At 40.0% G+C, this 23857-nt stretch overlaps 2 protein-coding genes across 2 annotated transcripts in view; both read left to right on the top strand.

Moving 5' to 3' along the window:
• acsl3a (acyl-CoA synthetase long chain family member 3a) overlaps nt 1-19559 on the top strand; it is a 30472-nt gene extending 10913 nt beyond the window's left edge. Inside the window, exons 4-15 of the mRNA XM_054621879.1 lie at nt 2615-2724; nt 3552-3690; nt 6965-7115; nt 9245-9368; nt 9458-9529; nt 13487-13626; nt 13716-13888; nt 14922-14996; nt 15524-15715; nt 15861-15975; nt 17300-17457; nt 17537-19559. Coding sequence (XP_054477854.1) covers nt 2615-2724; nt 3552-3690; nt 6965-7115; nt 9245-9368; nt 9458-9529; nt 13487-13626; nt 13716-13888; nt 14922-14996; nt 15524-15715; nt 15861-15975; nt 17300-17457; nt 17537-17694 — 1607 coding nt within the window. The 3' untranslated portion in view covers nt 17695-19559. The remainder of the gene's footprint in view (nt 1-2614; nt 2725-3551; nt 3691-6964; nt 7116-9244; nt 9369-9457; nt 9530-13486; nt 13627-13715; nt 13889-14921; nt 14997-15523; nt 15716-15860; nt 15976-17299; nt 17458-17536) is intronic.
• Nucleotides 19560-21242: 1683 nt separating this feature from the next.
• Nucleotides 21243-23473, top strand: kcne4 (potassium voltage-gated channel, Isk-related family, member 4). The gene is made up of 2 exons (XM_054603615.1): nt 21243-21305; nt 21942-23473. The coding sequence occupies exon 2, from the start codon at nt 21980-21982 to the stop codon at nt 22472-22474; it is 495 nt and encodes a 164-aa protein (XP_054459590.1). The 5' UTR covers nt 21243-21305; nt 21942-21979; the 3' UTR covers nt 22475-23473.
• The last annotated feature ends 384 nt before the right edge of the window (nt 23474-23857 follow it).

Below are 23857 nucleotides of genomic sequence, written 5' to 3'. Positions count from 1 at the left end.
CACGCACACACAGCAGCGGAGCAGGAAGTGTTGGAGCTCCATGACGCATGAATGTGATGTGTCACTTAAGCCCCGGGTTCCATAAACCCATGTGTCTGTGTCAGTGTAGGGAGGACGGGTTAAAGACCCTGTGTCTGTCTGTCAATCCTCCCGCCACTTTCCGAGATGCAAAAGTTAAGCTGAAGCCAGTTTTCTTTTGGCGCTCTGATCAATAATATCACACACACAAGCACAAAAACTAGCACACACTTATTCACACAGCAAAATCTGTATCTTTTTAAAAACAGAAATATCAAAACCACTTGGAGCCAATCATGGTTCAGAAGGAAACCTAAGAAGAGTGTGCTGTGGAAACCTGAAGCCCAGAATAGATTGTTCAGTGAAGTACGGGACATCTTGTTTTTTACGTAACAGTGTTATGATTGTTACGTTAAGTTACGTATGAAAGTCTGCTAAGAGCGGTTGTTAGTTATTTACAGTAGTGACGTTGTTGTGTTGTTACGCTGTGTTTTTACGTTACTTTGTTACGCTATGTTATGTTGTTACTTTTTTTTTACATTGTAATGAAGTTGTTATGTTACGTTGTTGCGTTACGTTGTTTGCGTTATGTTCGTTGTTGTTACATTGTTATAAAGTTACGTTGTTGTTGCGTTACATTTACATTGTTATGAAGTTGTTGTTACGTTACATTGTTGCGTTACGTTGTTACGTTACATTGTTACGTTACATTGTTATGAAGTTGTTATGTTACATTGTTATGAAGTTGTTATGTTACGTTGTTGCGTTACGTTGTTACGTTACATTGTTATGAAGTTGTTGCTATACATTGTTTTGTTACCTTCTTATATTACCTTATTACGTTACCTTGTTACATTATTATTTGAACAAAAAACATGTTTTTTTCTGACTTTAACCAAGTACTTCTTAAATCCAACCAATCGTTTCACAACTTTAACCATGTGGCTTTGTACATTTCTGCAGGCGCGATACAAGGCTGATATAAAATGTTTTGGGGTTCAGACACGTTTGCAGAAACGTACAATGCCAACATCTTTCCTGCCGACTGGGTTGACTTTTTGTCTGGTTTTGGGCTCGGCCCCTTGGTTCTAATAAAGGGGAAACTCTTTATGCTACAAGCATACAGTGATACTTTGGACAAGCTTCCATCTTTGAGGCAAGAGTTTGGGGAAGACCATGGCGGGTTTCATCCTGACAACATGATGTGTACCTCCATGCACAAAGTCAGCTTCAAAAACTGACCTCCATTAAGCCTCGACTTCAACACCATCCAACTAGACTGTGGGCCAGATCTTATCACCCAACATCTGTGTCTGAATGGGAGCAAAACCCTGCTAATGGGTTCTAAAAAGAAAGGAGGCTGATGTATCAGCATATTACAATCACATAAGAGTGTAACGTTTGGGCGTCTAATATCTTATGTGAAATGTTGACGACATTGTACATTAATTCAGTGAGCTAACGTCTTTCCAAAGAAACACAATGTGATGTCATCAAACTACATCAGATGTGAAAGACAATGAGTCAATATCTGATTTTAATTAAAGGCAGCAAACTTAATAGCTCCAACTAATGATGCTCAAACACACACACTCACATACCAATACTGTTTGTATCCCCAAAAGAGTGCTCGTCAGGAAGCGAGACCTTGTGTCCCATTGGCTCGGAGGCTCTGCTGAGGTCAGATGATGTCGTCGGTGTGGGAGGGGCCAAATCAGAAGGGCTGGAGCGGTGTAGACAGAGAGCACGTACATGATCCATCTTCAAACACGCTTCACTGGTTATATGATAACTCTGCACACATAGACGTGTCCCTATTGGCTAGTTCAAAGACATTTATGTTATTTCATGTATTCACAAATGTCAATATTTAGTCCTCCATTTCTGTTGTTGTTTTTAGCTGTGTATCATCTCATATACAGTCCAATACAATAGATTTCCAATAGAGTCAAAACATAAACAGCTACAGCAGTAATCTCAACAAAAGTGAACATTTTGAGATTGACAGGGGCATCAGACAGAGCCAGTCAATGTACTGACTGCATCTTCACGCCTCCAAATCTCTGGACTCAGTTTGGTGACGTTTCCCTTACATGTTGGCTTAGACTTCTGGCAGACAATTTGGGAAAAGGCTAACTGATAAGAAGTCATCTTGGACAACGAGCCAGATCACAGGAAAAAAAAGTCCAAGAAGTATGATTCCAAGAAATTATTTTTGCAAAAGGGTCGCTGGCTATTGGTCAACTTTAATTCACTGTAACCAAGTTCCATTGATTAATATGTATCTGTATATGAATATATTTTTTAATGGTGAAGTTGGAGCCCTGCAATTTGAATTCAACACGAAAAAGCACTAAATCAGTATCATTTAAACAATCCATTACCAAAAGGACCAAATTCAATCTTGTCTTTTTTATTTAGGTTATCTTACAGATGTGTACTTTCTCTACATTTCAGTCAGTGACATTATGTAAAGCAATGATTAACTGTGTCACATGACAGATGTGTAAATATACAGAGGAAACAAGGCCAGTAGTGTAGCTATGATTCAGTATTTTGTGATAACTGTTTGGTTTTATGGGTATGTGTGTTGCAGTGGTCACCCTGTACTCCACACTGGGAGGTCCAGCCATTGCTCACGGGCTGAATGAGACTCAGGTCACCCACATCATCACCAGCAGAGAGCTCCTGGAGACCAGACTCAAGGTTTGAAGACACGCCAACAAACAAAATCTGTTTATGCAACTTTAAACTTCATAAGATATATGGCATGTGCAGGGGAGGATCAACAAGTATCAGTACTTATATATTGTATGGAGAAACACTTAACGTGAGTATTTGGCCATGATAGAGGGAGATCCTGGTTGTATAATTTTGGCCTCACCCAATCCTTCCATAGAATTATCATGAGCAACTGTGCATATGATTTTCCAAAGTTAAGATTGAAAGTTGGAAAAATAAGGTTTTCAAAATTACAAAAAGTCCATAACTGATAAAAGAAGTCAAAACACACCTGAAACCAAAATATTACATTTTGCGATACATTTCCCTTCATTTGAGTCTACAAAACTCTACTCCTGCAAATAAAAAGCGAAGTAAGTTAAGGTGTGTTTACATCACTGGTCCGAAGTCTGTCAGTGGTTCCTGACATCTCATTGTTTCTGGTTTGTGTAACTACAACAATAATAAAAGGGCATCTGTATGGAGAAGTGCTAGAGCTGGATGTTAAGGACCCTTTTGGACAGGTTCAATCCCCAAAGACAGATGGTGCTCTGGCAATACATCTCTCCTTTTATCGAGGTGGCATGAACACAGATCCTCTGCTCCTTTCACACATTCCCTCTGAGCCTAAATATTGATGAAGATGATGTGCATGGCTTTCTTAAGTTACTTGTCAAAGACGAAACCTGGTTTTCATGGCATGTTGATGATTGTCATATTTGTGCTTATGCTTATGTGTATGTGTGTGTGTGTGTGTGTGTGTGTGTGTGTGTGTGTGTGTGTGTGTGTGTGTGTGTGTGTTTGTTTGTCAGGCTATCCTGATTGAAGTTCCCAGGCTGCAGCACATCATTGTAGTGGACAACACACCGACCTCGTGGCCCGGCTATCCACGTGGCATCAGCGTCCACAACATGGCTGCTGTTCAGAAGCTGGGAGCCAGGCCTGAGAATGGTAAACTCCAAACGAAGAAATATTAAAGCATGTTCATGTATGATAAATATTTAAATACCTGGCCCCAACCACTTAACCTAAAGAGCACCTTGCACTTAATCTATTTAACAAATGTAATGCTTCACCCGTGTGTTTCATACTTTGCATCGCCATTTGCTTTATTTAGCCAAGATACAACATGGAGATTTTGAATCTCATTTCCAACAGGGTCTTTGTCAATATTGCAGCGTAAAGGTTTCATACGAGCACCACATAAAAACAAATAAAAACAAATGGCAAAGAGTTATAAACTAAGTTAAAAAATGATAACAGACTTTGAACAAAACCAGCAAAATCCATCAAAGAAAGAATTGTCATTCAGTAACAGGACAAGTGCATTGAGTGCTGAAATGATCCTTAATCCTTTATTTACACCAAGATGAGATTCCAAAAACTTGAAGTGTTCACCAAACTGTTGCAGGTTCTAGGAACTCATTTAAGTTAATTTGCATCAAAGCATTATCGAAGGTTGCAACTACTTTTTTTGCTGCTAGTAGAGAACATAGATAAGAAGGCAGTTCTTGTAATATAGCCTTGTAAAGAAAAAAATAACAATGACCCTGTCTGTGGTTGCATAGAGAAATAGAAAAACTTTTTCATACAAACTGCAATCATGCATATGCAAAAGCGTAACTCAGCATGAGGATGAACTTGAATGCATATAAAATAGGACCCAATATGGACCCTTGTGGGACACCATTTCGTATATTTAAAAAGATAGAAAACAAACCATCAACTTGGGCACTTTAAACCATTGAACAGTTTTTGAAGACAGGCCTTTGTTAACAAGCCATGACATTTAGTAGCTTAGAGGTTAGTAACAGATAGTCCCTCTCTAAATTGGATGGTCATGGTGGGTTCTTTCCTCTTGGGGGCCGATTGGTATCGGTCCCATTAGGTCATGTGAATGAGGAAGTGCTCACATCTGTGTCAGATTAAGGTCGATACGATGCTTATTCAGCGAGTGGATTGGAACGGATGATGAGAGGTCATCGCCCACTCTGCGCCCTTTTTATTGTGGCCCCTTGAACCGACTGACCTTAAACAAGAGAAGCTGGTAGTGTCATGTGCAGATAATGACGGAAGGAAGGAGGTTTGGGAAGGGAGGATGGAGCTCTGGGATATAGGGCAGGGTGGTGTTTATACACAGTGCTGTTAACTTCACATGACATCAACTCTCAGAGCTCACACTCCTACATATCTCGTATCCGAGAAAGAGGGAAGAGGAAGAAGAGAGGCCCTCCCTTTGTGACTGCAGTGTGATTTACTGTCGCTCTTCATCCTCTGTTTGGAGTTTTTTTCAGGGGGCCTGCTGCGCTCAGACATCTTAGTTCTGTTTTTTGTTCCACACCATGCTGAACACGGAGGAATGAAGTATACACTGCTGCTAGCAGAGCAAACTACCAACTGGTTTTGTTTCCCACTTCAAACTGATTTGATCTTTACTTATTTATTCCGACAGGAGGCCCAGAGAGCCATCATCACTCTGCGCTGCCATGTCGTTTAGACATCCGTCTGTCTTTTCAACTTTTCTCCTAGTTATGCATTCCTTGATTATAAAGAAACATTTGCCAAAATAAATTGAGGCCTTGACTGTAAATCTCGCCCACTTGCAGGCAATGATGCAAACAGTCCATCAACTTTGTAACTCAATGCAAATGAATCATGGGAAATAATGACAAGTCATCTTAGGGCTCTCCCTAAGGCTGTGTTTAGACGTTACCTCAGTGGGGAAAAAAATGCATCCCTCTCATTAATTTCAACTCTTTCCGGCAAAATGCTGCATTGGCATATCACATACATGCATTCGCACATTCCTTTGTAATGCAGAAAATGTATTTCTACCGTCCTAACCACTATTTTTTTAACGACAAAAATGTAGAATAGTTGCTGCTGTGATAACTTTCCAGAGGAGTAAAATCCTGTCGCATAGTGCGAACGCTTTTGCGGTTTTTAGGTGTCTGATATACTTTCAAATTCACAGATCTGTTACTGACACTGGACTTCCTGGATTGTATTTCATTGTGTCACCAGTGCCACAAGCCCATACCAACAAAGCCATTCTAGTTGTTTTAAAGCAGGACTCTTTTCAGTCTAAATGCCTCGAAGGAAGTGCTTGTTGGATGTTTGACCAGCACCAGTAACCGCCTCCCCCCCTAACACCTTTCTGACACCATATTTAGGAGGGTTGTGACAACATTTTTAACCTTCCAAAACTATATTCAAAGTCATAAATTCCTTGGGAGAAAAAACAGTCGCAAAGTGTGTAACATCATTCCAATTTGTACGATTTATTGCACCTCCCACCTCTTTCTGATCTTCAACTTTGGCTGTTTGGAACAGCTACAAATGAGCCTTCAGATGGATGACAAGTAGAATGAACAAATTAGTTTCAAGCATAACCCGGGCCTTTAGAGTTAGCGCCACAGCCTGCACACATTTAACACCTTTGACTATGAGGAATCACACTCGTATTATAGTACTTGACATATGAAGGTACATGAAAACATGCATGGATGCCACATCAAAGATTACATCCATATAAAAATTAGATTTTGGTCTACAAGATGAGAGGAAGTCCAAAGTAAACAAACACACACTAAGCTGACAACCAGAGCTCGATTAAGAGAAGACAACATAGTGCCATCTAAGTACACAGTTTAAGTTGTATAAGATGAAAGAGCAGAATGGAGAAAAAAAGAAGAAAGTGCAAGAGAGTTAAAGGAAGATGAGAGGAAGAGGAGAAATGGTGTTTTTTGGCCAGCACAGTCAGACACAAACTCTCCAGTGTTCCAAGAGGAGCCTGGTTGTTTAATATCACAGCTGACTATTTTTCCATCCATGTGTTTGAACTCAGCCTCTATTGAATTACATGAACTAAATATTTGTTTATATATCCAGTGCTTTTTCTTTTATTAATCATGTTTATCCTGCACACATGTAACAAATGGAACACACAGAGGATTTTTTTATTCCAAGAATGTGTCTGCATGGACAATTTATGAACATGGATGTATTATTTTAAGCATGGCTGTTACTCTGTGTTCTTGTGTGTGCGCGTTTGGTCAGTTGATATATAAAAGCAATAAACACACAGAGTGTAATGTCACAAGCAATTACTGCAATGCACTTTTGTCACATTTAACTAACGTGTGTGTGTGTGTGTGTGTGTGTGTGTGTGTGTGTGTGTGTGTGTGTGTGTGTGTGTGTGTGTGTGTGTGTTTTCACTTTGCAGCAGCTCGTGAGCGTAAGCAGCCGCTGCCTTCGGACATTGCAGTCATCATGTACACCAGCGGATCTACGGGCATACCCAAGGGCGTCATGATCTCCCATAGCAACATCATCGCTGGTATCACAGGCATGGCCGAGCGGATACCCAACCTCAAGTAGGCAACACAAACTCTTATAGCAAAAATCATATGTTACACCATTCGTAATGTGATATATGTATCAGAGACCTTTTAGTATAGTATGGATTTATATATACTTGAAGCAAATTGTTTGGAAAGATAAGTTGTAGAGTTTACTTTTTCTTTAATCAGATGATTTTAAGCATAATTTTGTCAATTTTCTTTAGACAAAGTTTCTGTATGGCTTCCTTATCAACAAATAACATTTGGAAAAAATCTGACTTATTTCATTATATTAAAAAAAAGGTTTTGTACAAAAATATGTTTATATTTCTCAAGGTACCAAAACAGATATTAGTTACAAATATCGATAGCTAGAGCCAGAAGCATATAAGCTTAGCTTAGCATAAAGACTGTAACCGGGTGGTAAATAGCTAGCCTGGCTTTGTCCAAAAGTGACAAAATCCACCTCCCAGCACCTCTAAAGTTCACTTAGCTCTAAAGCTCCTGGGTTGTGTCATTACTGTGAGGTTTGCCAGACAACCAACAGAGACTCCAAGAAGTCACTGCCCTTGCCAAGAAATAGTCATCCAACTCAACCCACAACTTATCTAAGCTAAGTGGCTGTAGTCATCTAATTCGAGGGAATACAGTAAGTAAGTGTGTTTCCAAAAATGGTGATACATTTCTTTGAACCAAACCAATTCAAGCTATTTGACTGGTGGACCTTTTATATGGAATGGCTGCCTGTGAAAAGGGATATTTCCATGGCTTAAATAAATCAGCAGTATTATAACTCTTGCCTTTTTATTTCTATCGCTATTACTGTTTGCCCAAAGTGAGCAGTCTACACCTACATCCATTTATGGCTGTTTTGTCTCCTCAGCTCAGTGTATCTTAAGAAGAGACAAGCTGTTTAAATGCCATTAAATCAGTGAGGACAGAAACTTCCTCTTCTCTACTGTTTCAAACTCTTCTCTTTGATTAATCTCTGCTCTCGGCTTTAAGGTCGAGTGATGCTGTGTTTTAAGTATAAATGCCAAATGCTCTTTCGGGCTAATTTCTTGGTCGGGCCTTCCGTGCTGAAGGAGCATGTGCACAAGCATGAGCAAGCTAGAAAAGTCATGCAACTCAAATGTTTACATTAAATGGGGGAAAAAAATGACTATTATCTCTGGGGAATGAAACGGCGGTGGGAGGAAATGCAGACGGAAGGGAGTTCATTCAGTATGAGCGGAAGAAAGAACTGGGAGAGTGGGAAGGTTATGGTGAGGAAGATGGAGGTTAGAGAGGTTACGGATGTTAAAATCTTAATCACACTTCTTATGAAAGTAATGGCTTTCCTGTGTATGTTAAGTAATATGACTGTGTGTGCTCGAAATTGATCCTTCGCCATCAAGCTTCATCAAGACCTACAATAGAGCCCACACTGTCACTAACTGCACTTCCTGAGGAAATCAATTTTTGGGGGAAAATGAAAAAGCGATTTCAGAGAGAAGCAGACAGAAGGGTCTTCAATAAGTGTTTTAAAGATATATCAAGGATGTCAAATGTATTAAAAAGATAAAGATAGAAGCTAAAGCTGACACATCACAGTGTAAAAGTGAACCACCACATCACCTGGAGATCGAGACATTAAGAACTAACACTGTTCCTGTAAAGCCGGTTGTGTCTTTATTCACTGTTCTAATCATTAAAAAGCAAAAGCAGCAGGTGTAGACGTCCATTGTAGCTCAGTTAATACCGTAACATAGCAGTGCTGACGCTAGTTAGCTAATGTTAGCCCCACGTTTAAATATGATATATCCACCAAAACAGTTGTACCACGCTAGCCAATGCTACGCTATGATTGGCCAGTCTGCATTCGAGGGGCGGGACTTCACAAAGGGTCAATTGCAGACACGTCCATTGTGATTCCTGAGAATTTGAAGGATCCAGGAATACTTCAGATAAGTTAAAGGCCATTTTTAAGTCCAAGCAAAGGGAAACATGGGCCTTATTTTGTGCAAATAATCTTTCTATCTAGAATTGATCTTCTAAAGAATGACTACAACATGATTTATGACTCCAGAGATCATGACGGTTTGCATTAAAACGGATTGTACATTTGTAAATTACATTTATTCAGCTCGTTGAACTTACCCAGAGTGCATGTGTGTTCGCAGTGAAGAGGACACCTACATCGGCTACCTGCCTCTCGCCCATGTGCTGGAGCTCAGTGCAGAGCTCGTATGCGTTTCTCACGGCTGTCGGATCGGCTATTCGTCACCACAGACTCTAGCTGACCAGGTAAACTGGACTTAGATAGATTTCAAGTCTTGGGACGCTCCAAATGTGATGCATGCAACTGTAATTATGCTTCTTTTTCCCACCCAAAGTCAACCAAGATCAAGAAAGGAAGCAAGGGAGACACCAGCGTCCTGCGGCCCACTCTGATGGCAGCTGTCCCGGTATGTCAAAACAGTTCACCCAACACTTTGAGAAGCCTTAACCTTTGCAGTTTCTCTCACTGAGTCTGTGCAAGTGCCTCAAATACTTCTTTTTTGGCAGCATGTCAGATTCCTACTCCAGCTGTGGAGTAGCAGAGACAGAGTCCAGCAGGCCTGGTCCTGTTAGATCTGTCTCTGGACTGACTGTGACGTACATACTGTCTGCCTCCGACTGCTGCTCTTCATCACTAAACAATGTTAGAGGCCCAGAGGCTAATATGGCTTATTAATCCAATTCAGCAGCGATGACGTCAGGATGGGCTTTACTCAAAAGCTAGGATGGCTGTTTTAATTTTGTCAGAGGTGAAGTGAGTTTCACCCTTATTGAGTACTTTGTTAGTTTTAGAGTTTACAATTTGGGGAAACACAAAAGTCAGGCTGTTCTCATACAGCGTTTGTAGTTAGACCTACGAAAATGAATGCGCTGTAATCAAGTCAACGTTGATTAATTTGTCACTTAACTTCCGTACTTAAGTAACGCCAATTCCGTAGTTATTGAACCCAAACCACGATCTTTTCCTAAAATCTAACTGAGTATTTTTATTGCCTAACTGTTTACTGTGAAGACAGAATATCATTTTCAAAAGATTGTATGCATGTAACGAGCGAAATTTGACACGTGTTGCTGGGAAAAAAAAGAAAAATGTATAACTTTTTCGTAAGATTTGATACAAACCGAGCTAGAAAGAGAAAGTTAGCATTTAGTGAGTTACCAAGAATTTCATCTCATATGGTATTTGCACAGCCATCAATATAGAAGATGTATAATTCCCCCTAAAGATCTTAGGATTTAAGCTGTTATAATTCATATTTGTTTATGAATAATGCATCAAATTACTCTGTGGCTCTTATACAGTGATTCTTTTATTTGACTTTATTTGAGATTGCTTTGTTTTGTTTTTTTTGCAACTTTTGGTTCACTCTCATAGCTCTAATTACAATACATGCTCAGTACATAACAGCAGACAAAGTTAGCGACCAACAGGTGAACACAGTGGAGCATTTAGCAGGTTAAGAGCTAAATATTTTCCTTGGGAGTGAGTTGAGACTATTTGGCCACACCCCAAAACAGGCACTGTACAAGTTTATATAAATGTTAGAGAGCGTGCAACAGCCTTTGGATGAGTAAGAAGTGGTCTACTTTTTGTCTGTGGCTAATTTCCATTGACTGGTTGATGAGACTGTGTAAAGGCCAGATTCTGTAAGTCATGATGGGCTTTCTGATTGTCTACAGAGTTACAAACTTTGCCACCAACCAACTTGTTTGCAAATATATATTTTTCAAAGCATTAACTCAAAGTCAAAAATCATGTTAAGTGTTAAATCCTTCCTCTGCTGTGATTATATTACTTCTAGTTTTTTTTCAAAGAGGTGGAGCTTTTATTAAAAACAAAAGGTTGATTTTTTTTTTATTCGTTTCAAAACCCCAAAGTTGAGTGAAAAAGTTTTTAAATATGTCGATTTGACGGAACTGTAACCACTGCCACGAAGAAGGACTGAACCTCAGACAACATCAGATTATAATCCCATTCCTCTCATTGGTTAAACTGTATGTCGGCCGGTTGTCTCCCTCTCTCTCCCTCCCATCATGAGCTCACCCCCACCCCCCCATCTCCCAGTGGTCGTAGTGTAAAGGGCAGAGGGCCCCAGTGTCTGGAACCATTCACAGCTGTAAACAGAACGTGAGAAAGCCCCATGTGGTTATCCCCACGACACACACACACACATCCTCACACACACACGTACAAATTGTTTGCTGTGATATGACAACGGGCTGCTGCGTGAATCCTGTGTCGACTTCCTCTCTCACTGCTTTACACACACACACGTACACACAAACACAGACACACACACACACACACACACACACGAGGACCAGCTGGTTTTTTATTGTTTTTAGTTTGTGCCCTTTTCCCCATTTCACTACGAGTCCTGCTTTTGAAGACAATCTGATTTGGATGAAGAAGTGTTCTTGATCTGTGGGTTTCAGTTCTCTCTGCTGCTGGAACTTAATCAGTAAGATACTCAAAAACCAATCCAATTTAGGCCTGAAGCTGTGTCTGAGCCAAGAAACAAAATATTACCAATTCCTTTGATATTTCTGTTCCCAGCACAGTTTCTGTTCCCTTTGCCAGTCAGCCTGGCCTCTTAAAAATTGCATTCCCACACAACGAAACTGCACTGCCAATTACGTTTTGAATTAAGTTTTGTTTTTGACGTATCACAAATATGTTTCTAATCATTGGGTAGATTCTTGGGGTGGATAGATGTGGGAAACAAACACAGGACTTTCACCCTGGAGACCGCTGTTCATGTTCCGGGTGAAATCGAAACTTAACGTTGACTTATTTCTGTTTTAATCAGTAAATTAAATAATGTAACAAACATACTTGTTTCAAGCCAAACCATGATGTTCAAACCAAGTAATTTTGTTGGCTTTTGTTTATTTTTTTATTTACAACTTTAATAACTTGTTTAAAACTGTGACCTTAATCCGAGAGAAAATCTGTTTCCCTTAAAACGTATTTGAGAATGCAGTTTAGCTTAATGGGAATGTCATTTTGTTGTGGGAAATGGTTGCACCAGTTCAACCCATTTCATCCAGTTTATCCCTGACAAAGAAATCCAAGCCAAATAGACAAAATAAAATAATTCACTCTCTAAAGGCCTTGCAACAACCAGACCAAGTTTTTTTCAAACGTCTAGATGCAAAACTAAAAACAGAACTAAAAGAAGAGTGAATGTTGTACTGAAATGAATATTGTTGCTCTGTGTCTGCTTGATGTTTAAGGAGACAATAGTTTGATGACATTTTAACCATAATCTGGTGATATGTGGTGACTGAGTGTAGTTCAGCTTTTTTCTGACCCCTAGTGGTCAAATATTGATTAATGCTGCTTTAAAAGCCTCGGTTATACTTTCCGCAACGACGGTAGCATGAACAAGAGCTGACCTGACCTAAAAACGATCTAGTAGGAACCCAAAATGTGTGTATTGCGAAAGGCAAATAATGCAATTTCAACCTTTTACTATATCACTAAATTTTGTAATTTGTTTGTAATTTATGCCAATTGTTGTACTTTCCCCCATACAATAGTCAAACTATATTATACCATTTTCACACCTTATCTACCTTGGCCTCATACCACACCGAACAATTAAGGTGGGAAAAGTTTACAGCACTTCTCTTCTGCTTTTCATGAACCTACATACTGATCGAGTCTTGTGGATTCCCTCTGTTGTCCTCTGGTTTAGTGGGTCACTTGTGAGTAATTCATTGGGGAGACTTTGCCGTTATGCAACCAAATTTAAGAGCATGTGTGTCCCAAATGTGTTCCTCTGAACTTGTTGTATTTAGAGAAAGTTGTTCTGTACTTTTTGTTTACGAGCTCTGGCACTCAGAGATTTTGATCGAAGTAAAAAAAATTGACATTTAGTGGGTGACAGTCCAGAGCTGGAACTACAGACTTCAGCCTCCCAATCAAAAGAAAAATATACCAAATGAAAACAAGCCATAAATATGAAAGATTATCCATCAAAAAGATATCTACGATGATGCCTCTGTGCTTTCGATCCAGTACTTTAGTTTTATCTGGCAGAATATCCACTTTAAGTTGCCAGAGCTCTGTCTGGGCCCCTTATTAGGAGCTGCAATGCAACTGTGCTGCAACTCATATCTCTCAAACTTTTATCTTTTCAGGAGGCAGATAAGTACAGAAACAAGACTTACTGGCCAACATTCATCTTATCCTCCCATAGCTGTGTTCTTTTCTATCTTAACTGCTCCTCTGCATCAGTCTTACATATTTCCTCTGCTTTTTCCTCTTACTTGTGCATTTAGTCTCAACATATATCTCATCACCTCTCTTTTTTCTCGCCCTATCTCACCTCCGTCCTTGTCTATCGTTCTGGTTCCAGGAGATAATGGATCGCATCTATAAGAACGTGATGACCAAGTTGGAGGAGATGAACTACGTCCAGCGAACGCTCTTCATTCTGGCATACAATTATAAGCTGGAGCAGCTCGCCAAAGGAAACAGCACACCTCTATGTGACAGGTGTGTTTGTTGTTAAAGGGCACTCTGATAAAAGTTATGAAAAACTTCTTCACGTTATTTTCTCCACTCCTTTCTGTTCGTCCATCCAGGCTGGTGTTCGGGAAAGTGCGCTCTCTGCTGGGAGGTCGGACGCGGGTGTTGTTATCAGGCGGGGCGCCGCTCTCCGCCGCCACGCAACGCTTCATGAATGTGTGTTTCTGCTGCCCGGTGGGTCAGGGATACGGCCTGACGGAGACCTGCGGGGCTGGAACCATTAGTGAATGTAAGCAGTGGTGTGTGGTTAAAGAAAAAGAAATAGGAATAATAATAAACAAGACACCCAGGCACCAATCATACAACAGAGAAACTAATGACATACCCATCAGCCTCAGCTGTACTCTTAATTGCTCATTAGCAAATGTTGGCATGCTCACACGCGAAACTTAGTTGGTGAGCATGATAAACTTAGCATCAGGATGTTAGCATTGAGCTTTACCACCGCTGTGCTAACATGAAAGAGCTGTTCGCATAGTTATTTTTAATTGTAAAAAGTTAATGTGAGAGAAAAGCAATGTATCAAAAGTAATTAAAGAAGTCATTTGCTCTACATGAAGCTCCATTAACTGGAATAAGCTGCACGTTATTGTGCAATTGTGGGAATTTGCTTGGAAAAAGATGGAGTTTCCACAGCTTGCAAGCAGATATAAAAGCAGCGGGGGGGATTTGAAGATAAAGAAAGTTTTTCAGCAGGGATGACGGGAAAATAATGAGTAGATAAACATGAACTGTTTTCTAAAGGAAGACAGTGGTGGTGTGGAAAAAACAACAGTAACAACAAATCGGAGTGCGCTGAGAGCCCATTTAGCATATCGTTTTTAGACTTTTGGGAAATTAAGGGATGTGAGCTCATGTTTTGTAAGATGAATACAAAAGATTGTCTGCCCACAAAAAAGCAGACATTTCAGGGAAATCATTTTCTTTTCTCTACGTAAAAGAATGACGCTCATATCTGTGGTGCAGACCGCTGAAATAATAATCGGTTTTGAAGTTTATCTATTAGCTTTCACTGCCAACACTTTTGTCAAAAAAAAAAAAAAAAAAGAAATGCTAATACTTTGAGCATTTCCCAGGAAGACCAAATCTACAGCTGCCCGTCACTCTCCACTGTGGTTTGATCACTGTTTTGTGAACATTCCTGTGGGATAGGTTTTTCCATGGCGAAGGGGAACAAGTGAGGTTGCGTCACTATGGCGACACAACTGTTGTGCATCGATGCGAGCGTGCTTCCTGATCACGTGTGTTTTGTCTGTTTCTAGTGTGGGATTACAGCACTGGGAGAGTGGGAGGGCCACTGGTTTGCTGTGAGATCAAGCTCAAGGACTGGGTGGAGGGTGAGTGATACTGGGAGAGGAGCTGCACACACACACACACACACACACACACACACACACACACACACACACACACACACACACACACACACACACACACACACTCAAACACACAATCCAGAATCCATTAAATTATGCACATCACATTTATTCTCAAGGATATGCATCGGCACTTGTTGCTTTTCTTTCTTGCATGTTTATCATCCATCCACCATTAAACCTTCTCAAGACCAGTGAGACCTAACCTTGTAAGGAAAAGCATTCTTCTGCTCCTTCAGTCCTGTACAACTTCCATTTTTTTTTTACATAAGGGATCATAACTCGTTTTTATTACACTCTATTAAACCTTGATATTATCAAGTGTATTGTCTGCTTGGCCTGCAGAGCAGAAATAGAAATCAGAATAAACATGCTTTTTCTTTTTTTTATCTCCGCAAAGATTTTGTGCAGCAGAATCGAGTTAAATTCAGGTTTGTTTTATTGCAATTTTTCTTCGCAATCCACTGAATTTGAAACCCTTCTTTCAGGTGGTTACCGTAGAACTGACGAGCCTCATCCGAGAGGAGAGATCCTGATCGGCGGACCCAACGTCACCATGGGATACTACAAGAACGAGGCCAAAAACCAAGAGGATTTCTTCAAAGATGAGAACGGCCAGCGGTGGTTCTGCACGGGAGACATCGGAGAGTTTCACGAAGACGGGTGCCTCAAGATAATTGGTGAGGAGAAGGCGGACGGAGGGATGGGCGGTTAGATGGAAGAGTGGAGGATTTTTTTAAGAAATAGAAACATATCCACACATATAGTCGTGCACATTGAAATCTAGGGTTATGACAGGGAAGCCGTCTCTGCTGTGTTTTCCAGATCGAAAGAAAGACTTGGTGAAGCTGCAGGCGGGGGAGTACGTCTCTCTGGGGAAGGTGGAGGCCATGTTGAAGAACTGCCCTCTGGTAGACAACATCTGTGCCTATGCCAACAGGTGTGTGTTTGTGTATGTGTGTGTGTGTGCTAGCGCATACATTATAAAGTGAGTTTGATGTTTAAATGTATATATCACTGCACAAAGGATGAATTACAACTCAAATAGACATGTTTGTGTGGCTCAGGCTTGCTCGGATCCATGAAGTTGCTTCTCTTTCATTACTTACTAAATAATACTTCACTTATCAAAATCAAACTTTTATATTAAATATAAATATTGATAACAAGCAAACCCACAAGGAATAATAACTGAACTCTATGCAAATGTACCTCTGTATCACCACTCTCATCAACCCCCAGCCCTGCCTACAGCAGAAAGCTATAAAGCCAGCCTCTCACAGCACGATCTGTATTCTCTTTCCACTGACATTTACTTTTTAATAAAGCGTCAAGTGTCAAGGCTACTGCTTGCAATTAACTATTACATAACTGCAATGTTTCTGGTGAAGCATCAATATAATAGAATATAAAGCAGCCCTGTGTTGTTGTTGTTGTCAGTAAGTTAGTAAACTGTACATAAAAGTGGACGTAATCATTGAATTAAAATGTCGTTTAGTACAAACTAAACAATGAACAATGCCAAGATAGCAACCTGCCATTCAAAGTGACCGCTTAGTTATGCACAACTTTTAGCCTTAATATAATTCAAACGGCATAGTTATATAAAATACATCCCGGTACAGTTGTTATTAACGGGAATATTAGCTATAGAGACCAAAACCATTTTTTTTTGTACACGGCTGTAAACATGTTTATTTCTCCAGTAAAGTTGGGCATTTTAACATATGAGTCTATGGTGATTGACTCCCTTTTTGAGCCAGCCCCGAGTGGCCATTTGAGGAACTGCAGTTTTTGGCACTTCCGCGTTGGCTTCATTTTTCATATCCAGCAGTTGTCGTTTAAGAACTAGAGGGAGCTAGCTAGTAAACATAGGATGTAAACAATGCAGATTTAAAGAATGTAAGAAAGATCAGTTTTTGCAAATGTTTTATGAGGCAGGAAATGCATTCAACGTGTTTGGTAAATCTCACACAATAAATCACGGTGACATACTGAAAGTAAACAGGAGCTTTGATTGTGAACAAAAAAGGAACAGTCAGATACCTTTTTTAAGATATTTGGAGGATTCGATCTGTTCACATGCTCAGGGATGTTTTTCATTTCCTTTCACGGGAAAAAAATCGAATTGATGGATTGAGCACGAACGTGTTTTGGCCGAACCTTCACTCGCTTAAATAACACATAATGACTTGTGTAGCTTTATAACCTCACTCTGTTTTTTTCCTTCACTTTGACGTCCCTCCTCTCCTCCCGCTCTGCAGCGATGAGACGTACGTGATCGGCTTCGTGGTGCCCAATCAGAAGCATCTTCTGGCTCTGGCCGACCAGTACGGTATCCGGGGCTCATGTGAGGAGCTGTGCGGCAGTAAAGCCATGGAGGAGCTGGTCCTCAAGGTCCTCACGGAGGCCGCTCTAGCAGGTGAGAAGATGATCAAAGGAGAGGTTTCGTGAGCTCTATCCAGGGTTTGAGTTAAAGTTCCGTCCCTCTTCTGTCTCAGCCCAACTAGAGCGCTTCGAGATCCCTCGCAAGATCTGCCTGAGCCCGGAGCCGTGGACTCCGGAGACCGGATTAGTGACCGACGCGTTCAAGCTCAAGCGCAAGGAGCTGAAAACACGCTACCAGGACGACATTGAGAGAATGTACGGCGGGAAATGACGTTGAGGATCGACGTCCATCACCATTGTTCATCCCCGAAGCGCAGACCAACACTCTGAACACCCCCCAGTGCCCTCTCACCGCTTCCTCGTATCCTTGCCCGTGAACAACAAGAGACCTGAATCTGTGATGAAAGCTGAAAGTGTCGGGTGTCACCGCTTCCATCATGGAGGCGGCTTTTGTTTTCTAGAATTTGTAACTAAAGAAAGGCTGGGAAAGAAAAAACACAAACACTGCTGCCTTTCCCTCCCCCCCCCTTTTTTTTATTTATTTCGCCCAGGTGTATGACCTCTTTGTGTGGGGATCTTTATTGTTCCAGATGTGAGTTATGAAACAGCCGATGTTGTCTGTTGAACTCTTTCTGAGTGCCACGCGGCAGAACCTCGGACTGGGCGGACATGTTTGATGCCTCGTTGCTTTGTGCCGATGAGACATTAGATCGGTTAAATCTTTCCTTTTAGTTCATTTCTTCTATTTACGTAAAGGTTTTTGAAATCCGTTGGTCCTGCAGGTCAGGAGACGGTTAAATCTTTTGTTTCTCCTTCGTCCACATGTTTTGAGTTCTGTCAATAGTTTATTTTGTCTCCCACCCACAGTCGGGACTCTGACTCTCACGGCCGTGGGACGTCTCTCCCATCGGCACATCTTGATACCAAAAGCACAAAGTCATTTCAGGGCAAAGGAGAGCAGTTTGGTTTAAAAAAAAAAATGCAGAGGTCATATCTGGTCTAACGATTTTGACGAAAATGACAGATAGCACCCATCAGTCTTATTTAAAAAGAAAAGAAACAAAGATGCACTGTTGTTTAGTCTATTGTATTTTCCTACAGTAATAGTATATACTTTTTTATGTGCAAAAAATGCACACATACTTGCTTGTTTTACAGATTAAATGACTGTGTAATCACTGTCACGTTTGATAAAACACTGTGCAATATGAAAATGGATCATTTCTTTCCAAATAAGGCTGCTGATTACAGATGGGACATACAAAGTGTTGGGAGAGTGGATTTGAAGTAGATGAGCACACTTTGATAAGTGTGGTTAACATTTATTCTGCAGGATTGTCACTGCCAGCTTAAAGTCACATGTTTTTTTTATGACATGCACAAGTGTGACTCATCAAGTTTGTACGCGGCACAAACAGGACGACGGCAGCATCCCTCACAATGTGACACCTGTTGCATTGTTGTTTGATTCTGAGTCACGCTTCTCTAATTCCTTTTGAGTTTGTCATTTCTCCTGAAGTGTATATATGTACATGTACACATGTATGTGGAGGAAGCACATGTCCAGCCTCTATTTTAACTCAAGCTTTATCATCATCCCTCTCTGCACTGAGAGCCCGCCTTGTAACATAAGTGCATCCAACTATTTATTTGTAATTTGTCTTTTGCAAAAATGACCCAAAATGAAGTAAATAAAGATTGTGTTTGGTCTATATGCAAGAGTGTTTTTATTGTTTTGGAGCAATAGATGTAACATCATAAAGTCTAATTGGTTGAATTTAAAGTAAAAAAAGTACTATGATTCTTTTGTATTCAGTATTTCAGCCTCATTTTGGTGTGAAGTTGATGCCTAATCACTAAAAGACAGATATATGCTGACATTTATTTATATCTGTACAGTTGAAACAAAGGAACACCTTCGCTGATTCAAGCATTTATGCTCACTGTAAATAACGGTATATGAATGAAGACGCACATCAGTGTTATCAGAGTGATCCTCAGCAGTGAAGTTCAAATTAAATCATAATTTAATCAGTGTTTTGGAAAATCACATTTTCAAGGAGCCACAAAATGATAAAAGAAATCACTGTAAAAAACATGAATTGTTGAATCAAACGTGTAATGTAAACTGCAATAAACCACCAAAACGATGTCTGCTGCCTTTTAAATCATTACGCTTGCATGAGCTTTGGACTCTATGTGATCTTTTACTTCTTAACTTTTTTTTTTGTTTTCCGAGAAGGGAAATAAGCATCACGGAGTTCGTGTTGCATTCACTGCAGGATTTCAATTATCTGTTTATGTTACTAAACCTGCACTTTTTCCAAAATCACATAGCTTTAACATAGAATTCTGCACTGTTGTTGTTTTTTGTTAAGATTTGTTTTATTGAAAAACAAATTATGCCTAATTTTCAGTGCATTTGCAATGTGTTAGATACATCAAGTTTTCTATTTGTGCATAACAAAAATGTATTTTAAAAAAAGAAAGAAATAGACCTGTACGGATACATGCAAATGTCCTACAATGTTCAAATAAAATAGTGATTATGACAAAACATATACGGCAACTGATAATAAACCACTTTAATAACAAAAATAATAAAGATGGGGTTGGTAATCTTGAGAAACAAGCGTGAGTCGCTAAAAATGATCTAACTGATAAACCCAAACCAGTGTTGCCAACTCTTTTCCAAAGAAGGTAGTAGAATTTCAACAAATATAACAAAAAATGTCTGAAGAAGATTGGTTCATTGGGTTTAAATGTAAATAAAATCCATTCCATTTGATTTCATACTACAGTATATTTCTTTTTTATTATATGTCTGAGGGAGATATTTAGTTTGTTCTCCATTACATGTATGTGACAGTTAAAGGTACCAGTTACTTATAAGCTCATAAAAAAACCAATGCAATGCTTCATATGAAGGACGAGAAGCATGCAAAGGGCCTAAACCAGCCCTTGTCTACAAGTTTTTTGCAGCTACACCAAAAATATTTTCTAATATTTTAAATCAAAAGCAAAGATTAGCATACCAAAAAAATGTATCATACTACTTGCAGATTTCTGATGTTTACAGGGGCTGTTGGTGAAGGTCACACATTAATGCATCAGTTTAAGCAATGTAATAATTATATATAAATTACATGGGAATGGGTTCTTTAAGTGTTTGATACTTTAAGTACATTCTACTGTTGTAAAGTAAAGAATCTGAGTAGTACTTCTACTTCTGGAGGATCATAAATGTCCCTTCAGACTTATTGTAAATGTGAATATTTGTCAGTATGAACCGTCCCTCGCTGCATCGTTCATACACTGCTGGTATTGTGCAGTTTACTGAAATGAATAATTGTTTTTTTTGATTGTCATTTCCACCGTGCCACTCTTGATTGTGCTGCATGATTTTATTCATGGGGTTTGGGAAAGGATGAGATGAGGATGGTGGATGTTTTTATTGTATGAAGCTTGAGACCATGCATCCTCATACACTCTGACAGAGAGTGGGATTACTTTCAATCACCAGTTTTCTAAACTGTTCCCCTCAAATGTATTTTTCCATCACATCCCCTCGGGTCTCTTTCGTTTGGACGCTCAGTAAGTCTGATATACTCATGGGCTCATTTGATGATTTCATTAGAACCCCCAGGAGGACTGAACAACGATGTAAGATAGTTTCTTCTTCTTCTTCTTCTTCTAAAAACATAGCGTCCCTTCCATAGACTCAGGACTCGTCTTACAAGTCAGTCCCCGTCATGTGACTCATGACATTCCAGGGTCCCTATATAAATAACATCATGCGTTCAGTAGTGCTGCCAAACTCCAGAAGAGCCGCAAGAAGTTCTGAGCGCTGAAGGTTCACAGGAGACTTAGCTATTCAGTCTGGTGAGTAGACAGTTTATGATTTGATTATTGTTTATATATATATATATATATATATATATATATATATATATATATATATATACTGTTTGTTTAGTTTTATATGAACTTTTTTTTATCAATCCTCTTGTGTTGACTTTTGGTAACTTTTTATAAAAGGACTGGATACTTTTTAAACACAAATTGTATTAGAATTAAAATGTAATTACAAAACCTCAAAATAAAAGTAACATTTTCAGATTTATTTTATTTTGAAGTATGCTGATGGAAAAGTAATTATATACTTTAAAGTTGCATTTTTTTTTTAAATTCAATTAACAGTAAGCTGTATGCACTGAATGTCATTTGCAAAATATCCTGGCAAAGTGAAGCATTGATTCCTATGATGTGTTTCATGCCTTGACTAAAGCTACCTGTGGTGACATGTCACCATCAGTTACAAATGAAGTGGTTTTAAACAGTTGTGTCAACATGTAATAGTTTTGGGGGTATAATGACTCTACAAATGTTTTTGCAATCACTTGCACATCAAAGCTCCAGTCACTTGGCACCTATCATCGTGCGTAAAGCGTGCGTAAAGTTCAAATATCTATATTTTTACATCAGATATTTATGTATGTCCTGCTTTATCTTTTTCAGCACACTTTCTAGGTCATCCAGCTTCACTGAAAAAAACCATGGACCACCTGGAAAACTCCACAGCATCCCCCAAACGCCTCACACAGAGCACCGTGCGCTCCCTGGCGGACAAAGGCGACGGGAACGCGTACCTGTACATACTAATAGTCATGTCTTTCTATGGCATCTTCCTCTGTGGCATAATGCTGGGCTACCTGCGCTCCAAGAGGCGTGAGAAGAGAAGGATAAACGTCTTTACCCGGCTTGTGCATGAGGAGGAGAAACGGGAGTGGGGTGCACTGCCCAAAAAACACAGCCTGACCTTCCCTGCAGCCGTGTCGGTGCAGCTCTCCCTGCCCTTCTGTGGGAACCACGGGACCCACTTTGGGCACCTGCAGGCCGCGGGTTCGATGCCCTCTCCGCTGGCCTGTGCGCTTTGCACGGAGCAGAGCAGCATCAGCTCTCTGTGCTCCTCCTCCGCAGACGCACGCATCGCCATAGAGGAGGAATCGGACGGTGGTGCGGTGGAGGGGTCGGAGGATGACTCTGGATGAAGTCCTATAAAAAAAGGAACAACCCTCCACGGCCAGACTGAGCAGAAACACCACCTGCAGAGGAAAGCAGGTGGTGCAAACAGAGGCAGTCCAACCATCAGCAGTGCAAATCAAATCATCATCACCTATGATATGATATCCATAAAAAGAGCTTGGACAAGACAAACAAGACTATGAGGACGGTGTGATGTGTGTTAGACCGTAGTGAGGGGGGGGCAATGCTCCAGAATATTCTTTATTGTAAAGTTTCTGAATGTGATATTTTAGGAGAATAAGAGCAAAGTTCTGACCCAAAGCCACACCTACATGTAGTAGCAAGAGTCAGGTTTTAAATGGCAACAGAATCTAATGGTACTGTGACAAAAGGCATGCCCAATGATGTAACTGTTCAATTGTATACAACTTTATTCATCCCTGCAAGGATGCAGCAGCTCACTAACCATGTCAACACACACACACACACACACACACACACACACACACACACACACACACACACACACACACACACACACACACACACACACACTTATAGCTGCTGGAATCATGAATGAACATACAAATATCACAAGTAGTGCTCCCTACAAAATAATACAATATGCATATACATTATAAAATCAACACTGTTTACTATGATGCTTCACTATGTCATTGTTTAACCATGGCTCGGTGGTGACCCCTCCCTGCTGGAGAACCAGCTCTTTGCTTTCTGCTGATGACTCACCCTGCAGGGGGCTGACGGAGAGACTGGCTCTTTTTTTTTTTTTTGGGGCTTTCTTTTTGGACTGAACTTGACTTGCTCTTGGCAAACACGGTCTTGAGTATTGAAACGTACCTGGAACCCACTTGAAAGATTGTCTAAACTATATAGAAAAATGTGTTTCTTGTATAGTTCTGTGATCGGCACTGTTCCCACACAGTCAATGATGTAGAGGTTTACTTGAGGAAATGCACTGTGCATATTGTTTTTTGTATGTGTTTTTGCTTCATGAGGCTTGATTTGAGTCTTTGTAGTGTTTCAGAAAAAAAATAAATGCTTATGAATTGATACAACCCTTATTTATTGTATTCTTTTACTATGACGTTTCACCAGTGGAGGGCACTCCTGCAGAGCTTTTTAATTGTAGTAGATGAGGAAGATGGAAGCAAAAGAAAGGGTGTCTCTATTATAATCATGTTATTTTTAGAGGTAGCCTACATTAGATAATTAGAATAATGCAGAATAGGGCAGATAATAAATCAATCAGTACCACAAAAGCACCAAAATATCCAAAGATAAACATGTCTCTGGGCTTTTATTTTGCAGCATTTCAACTGACAATGCTCAAACTTTTGGTGGCCATTAAGTAGCCTGAAACATAAACAAAGCTTATTCTATTTATA

This window comes from Anoplopoma fimbria, chromosome 1, assembly GCF_027596085.1.
Source record: "Anoplopoma fimbria isolate UVic2021 breed Golden Eagle Sablefish chromosome 1, Afim_UVic_2022, whole genome shotgun sequence".
Classification (NCBI taxonomy): Eukaryota; Metazoa; Chordata; class Actinopteri; order Perciformes; family Anoplopomatidae; genus Anoplopoma; species Anoplopoma fimbria.
The sequence above is the reverse complement of the archived record's forward strand: the minus strand, read 5'-3'. Positions and strand labels throughout refer to the sequence as shown.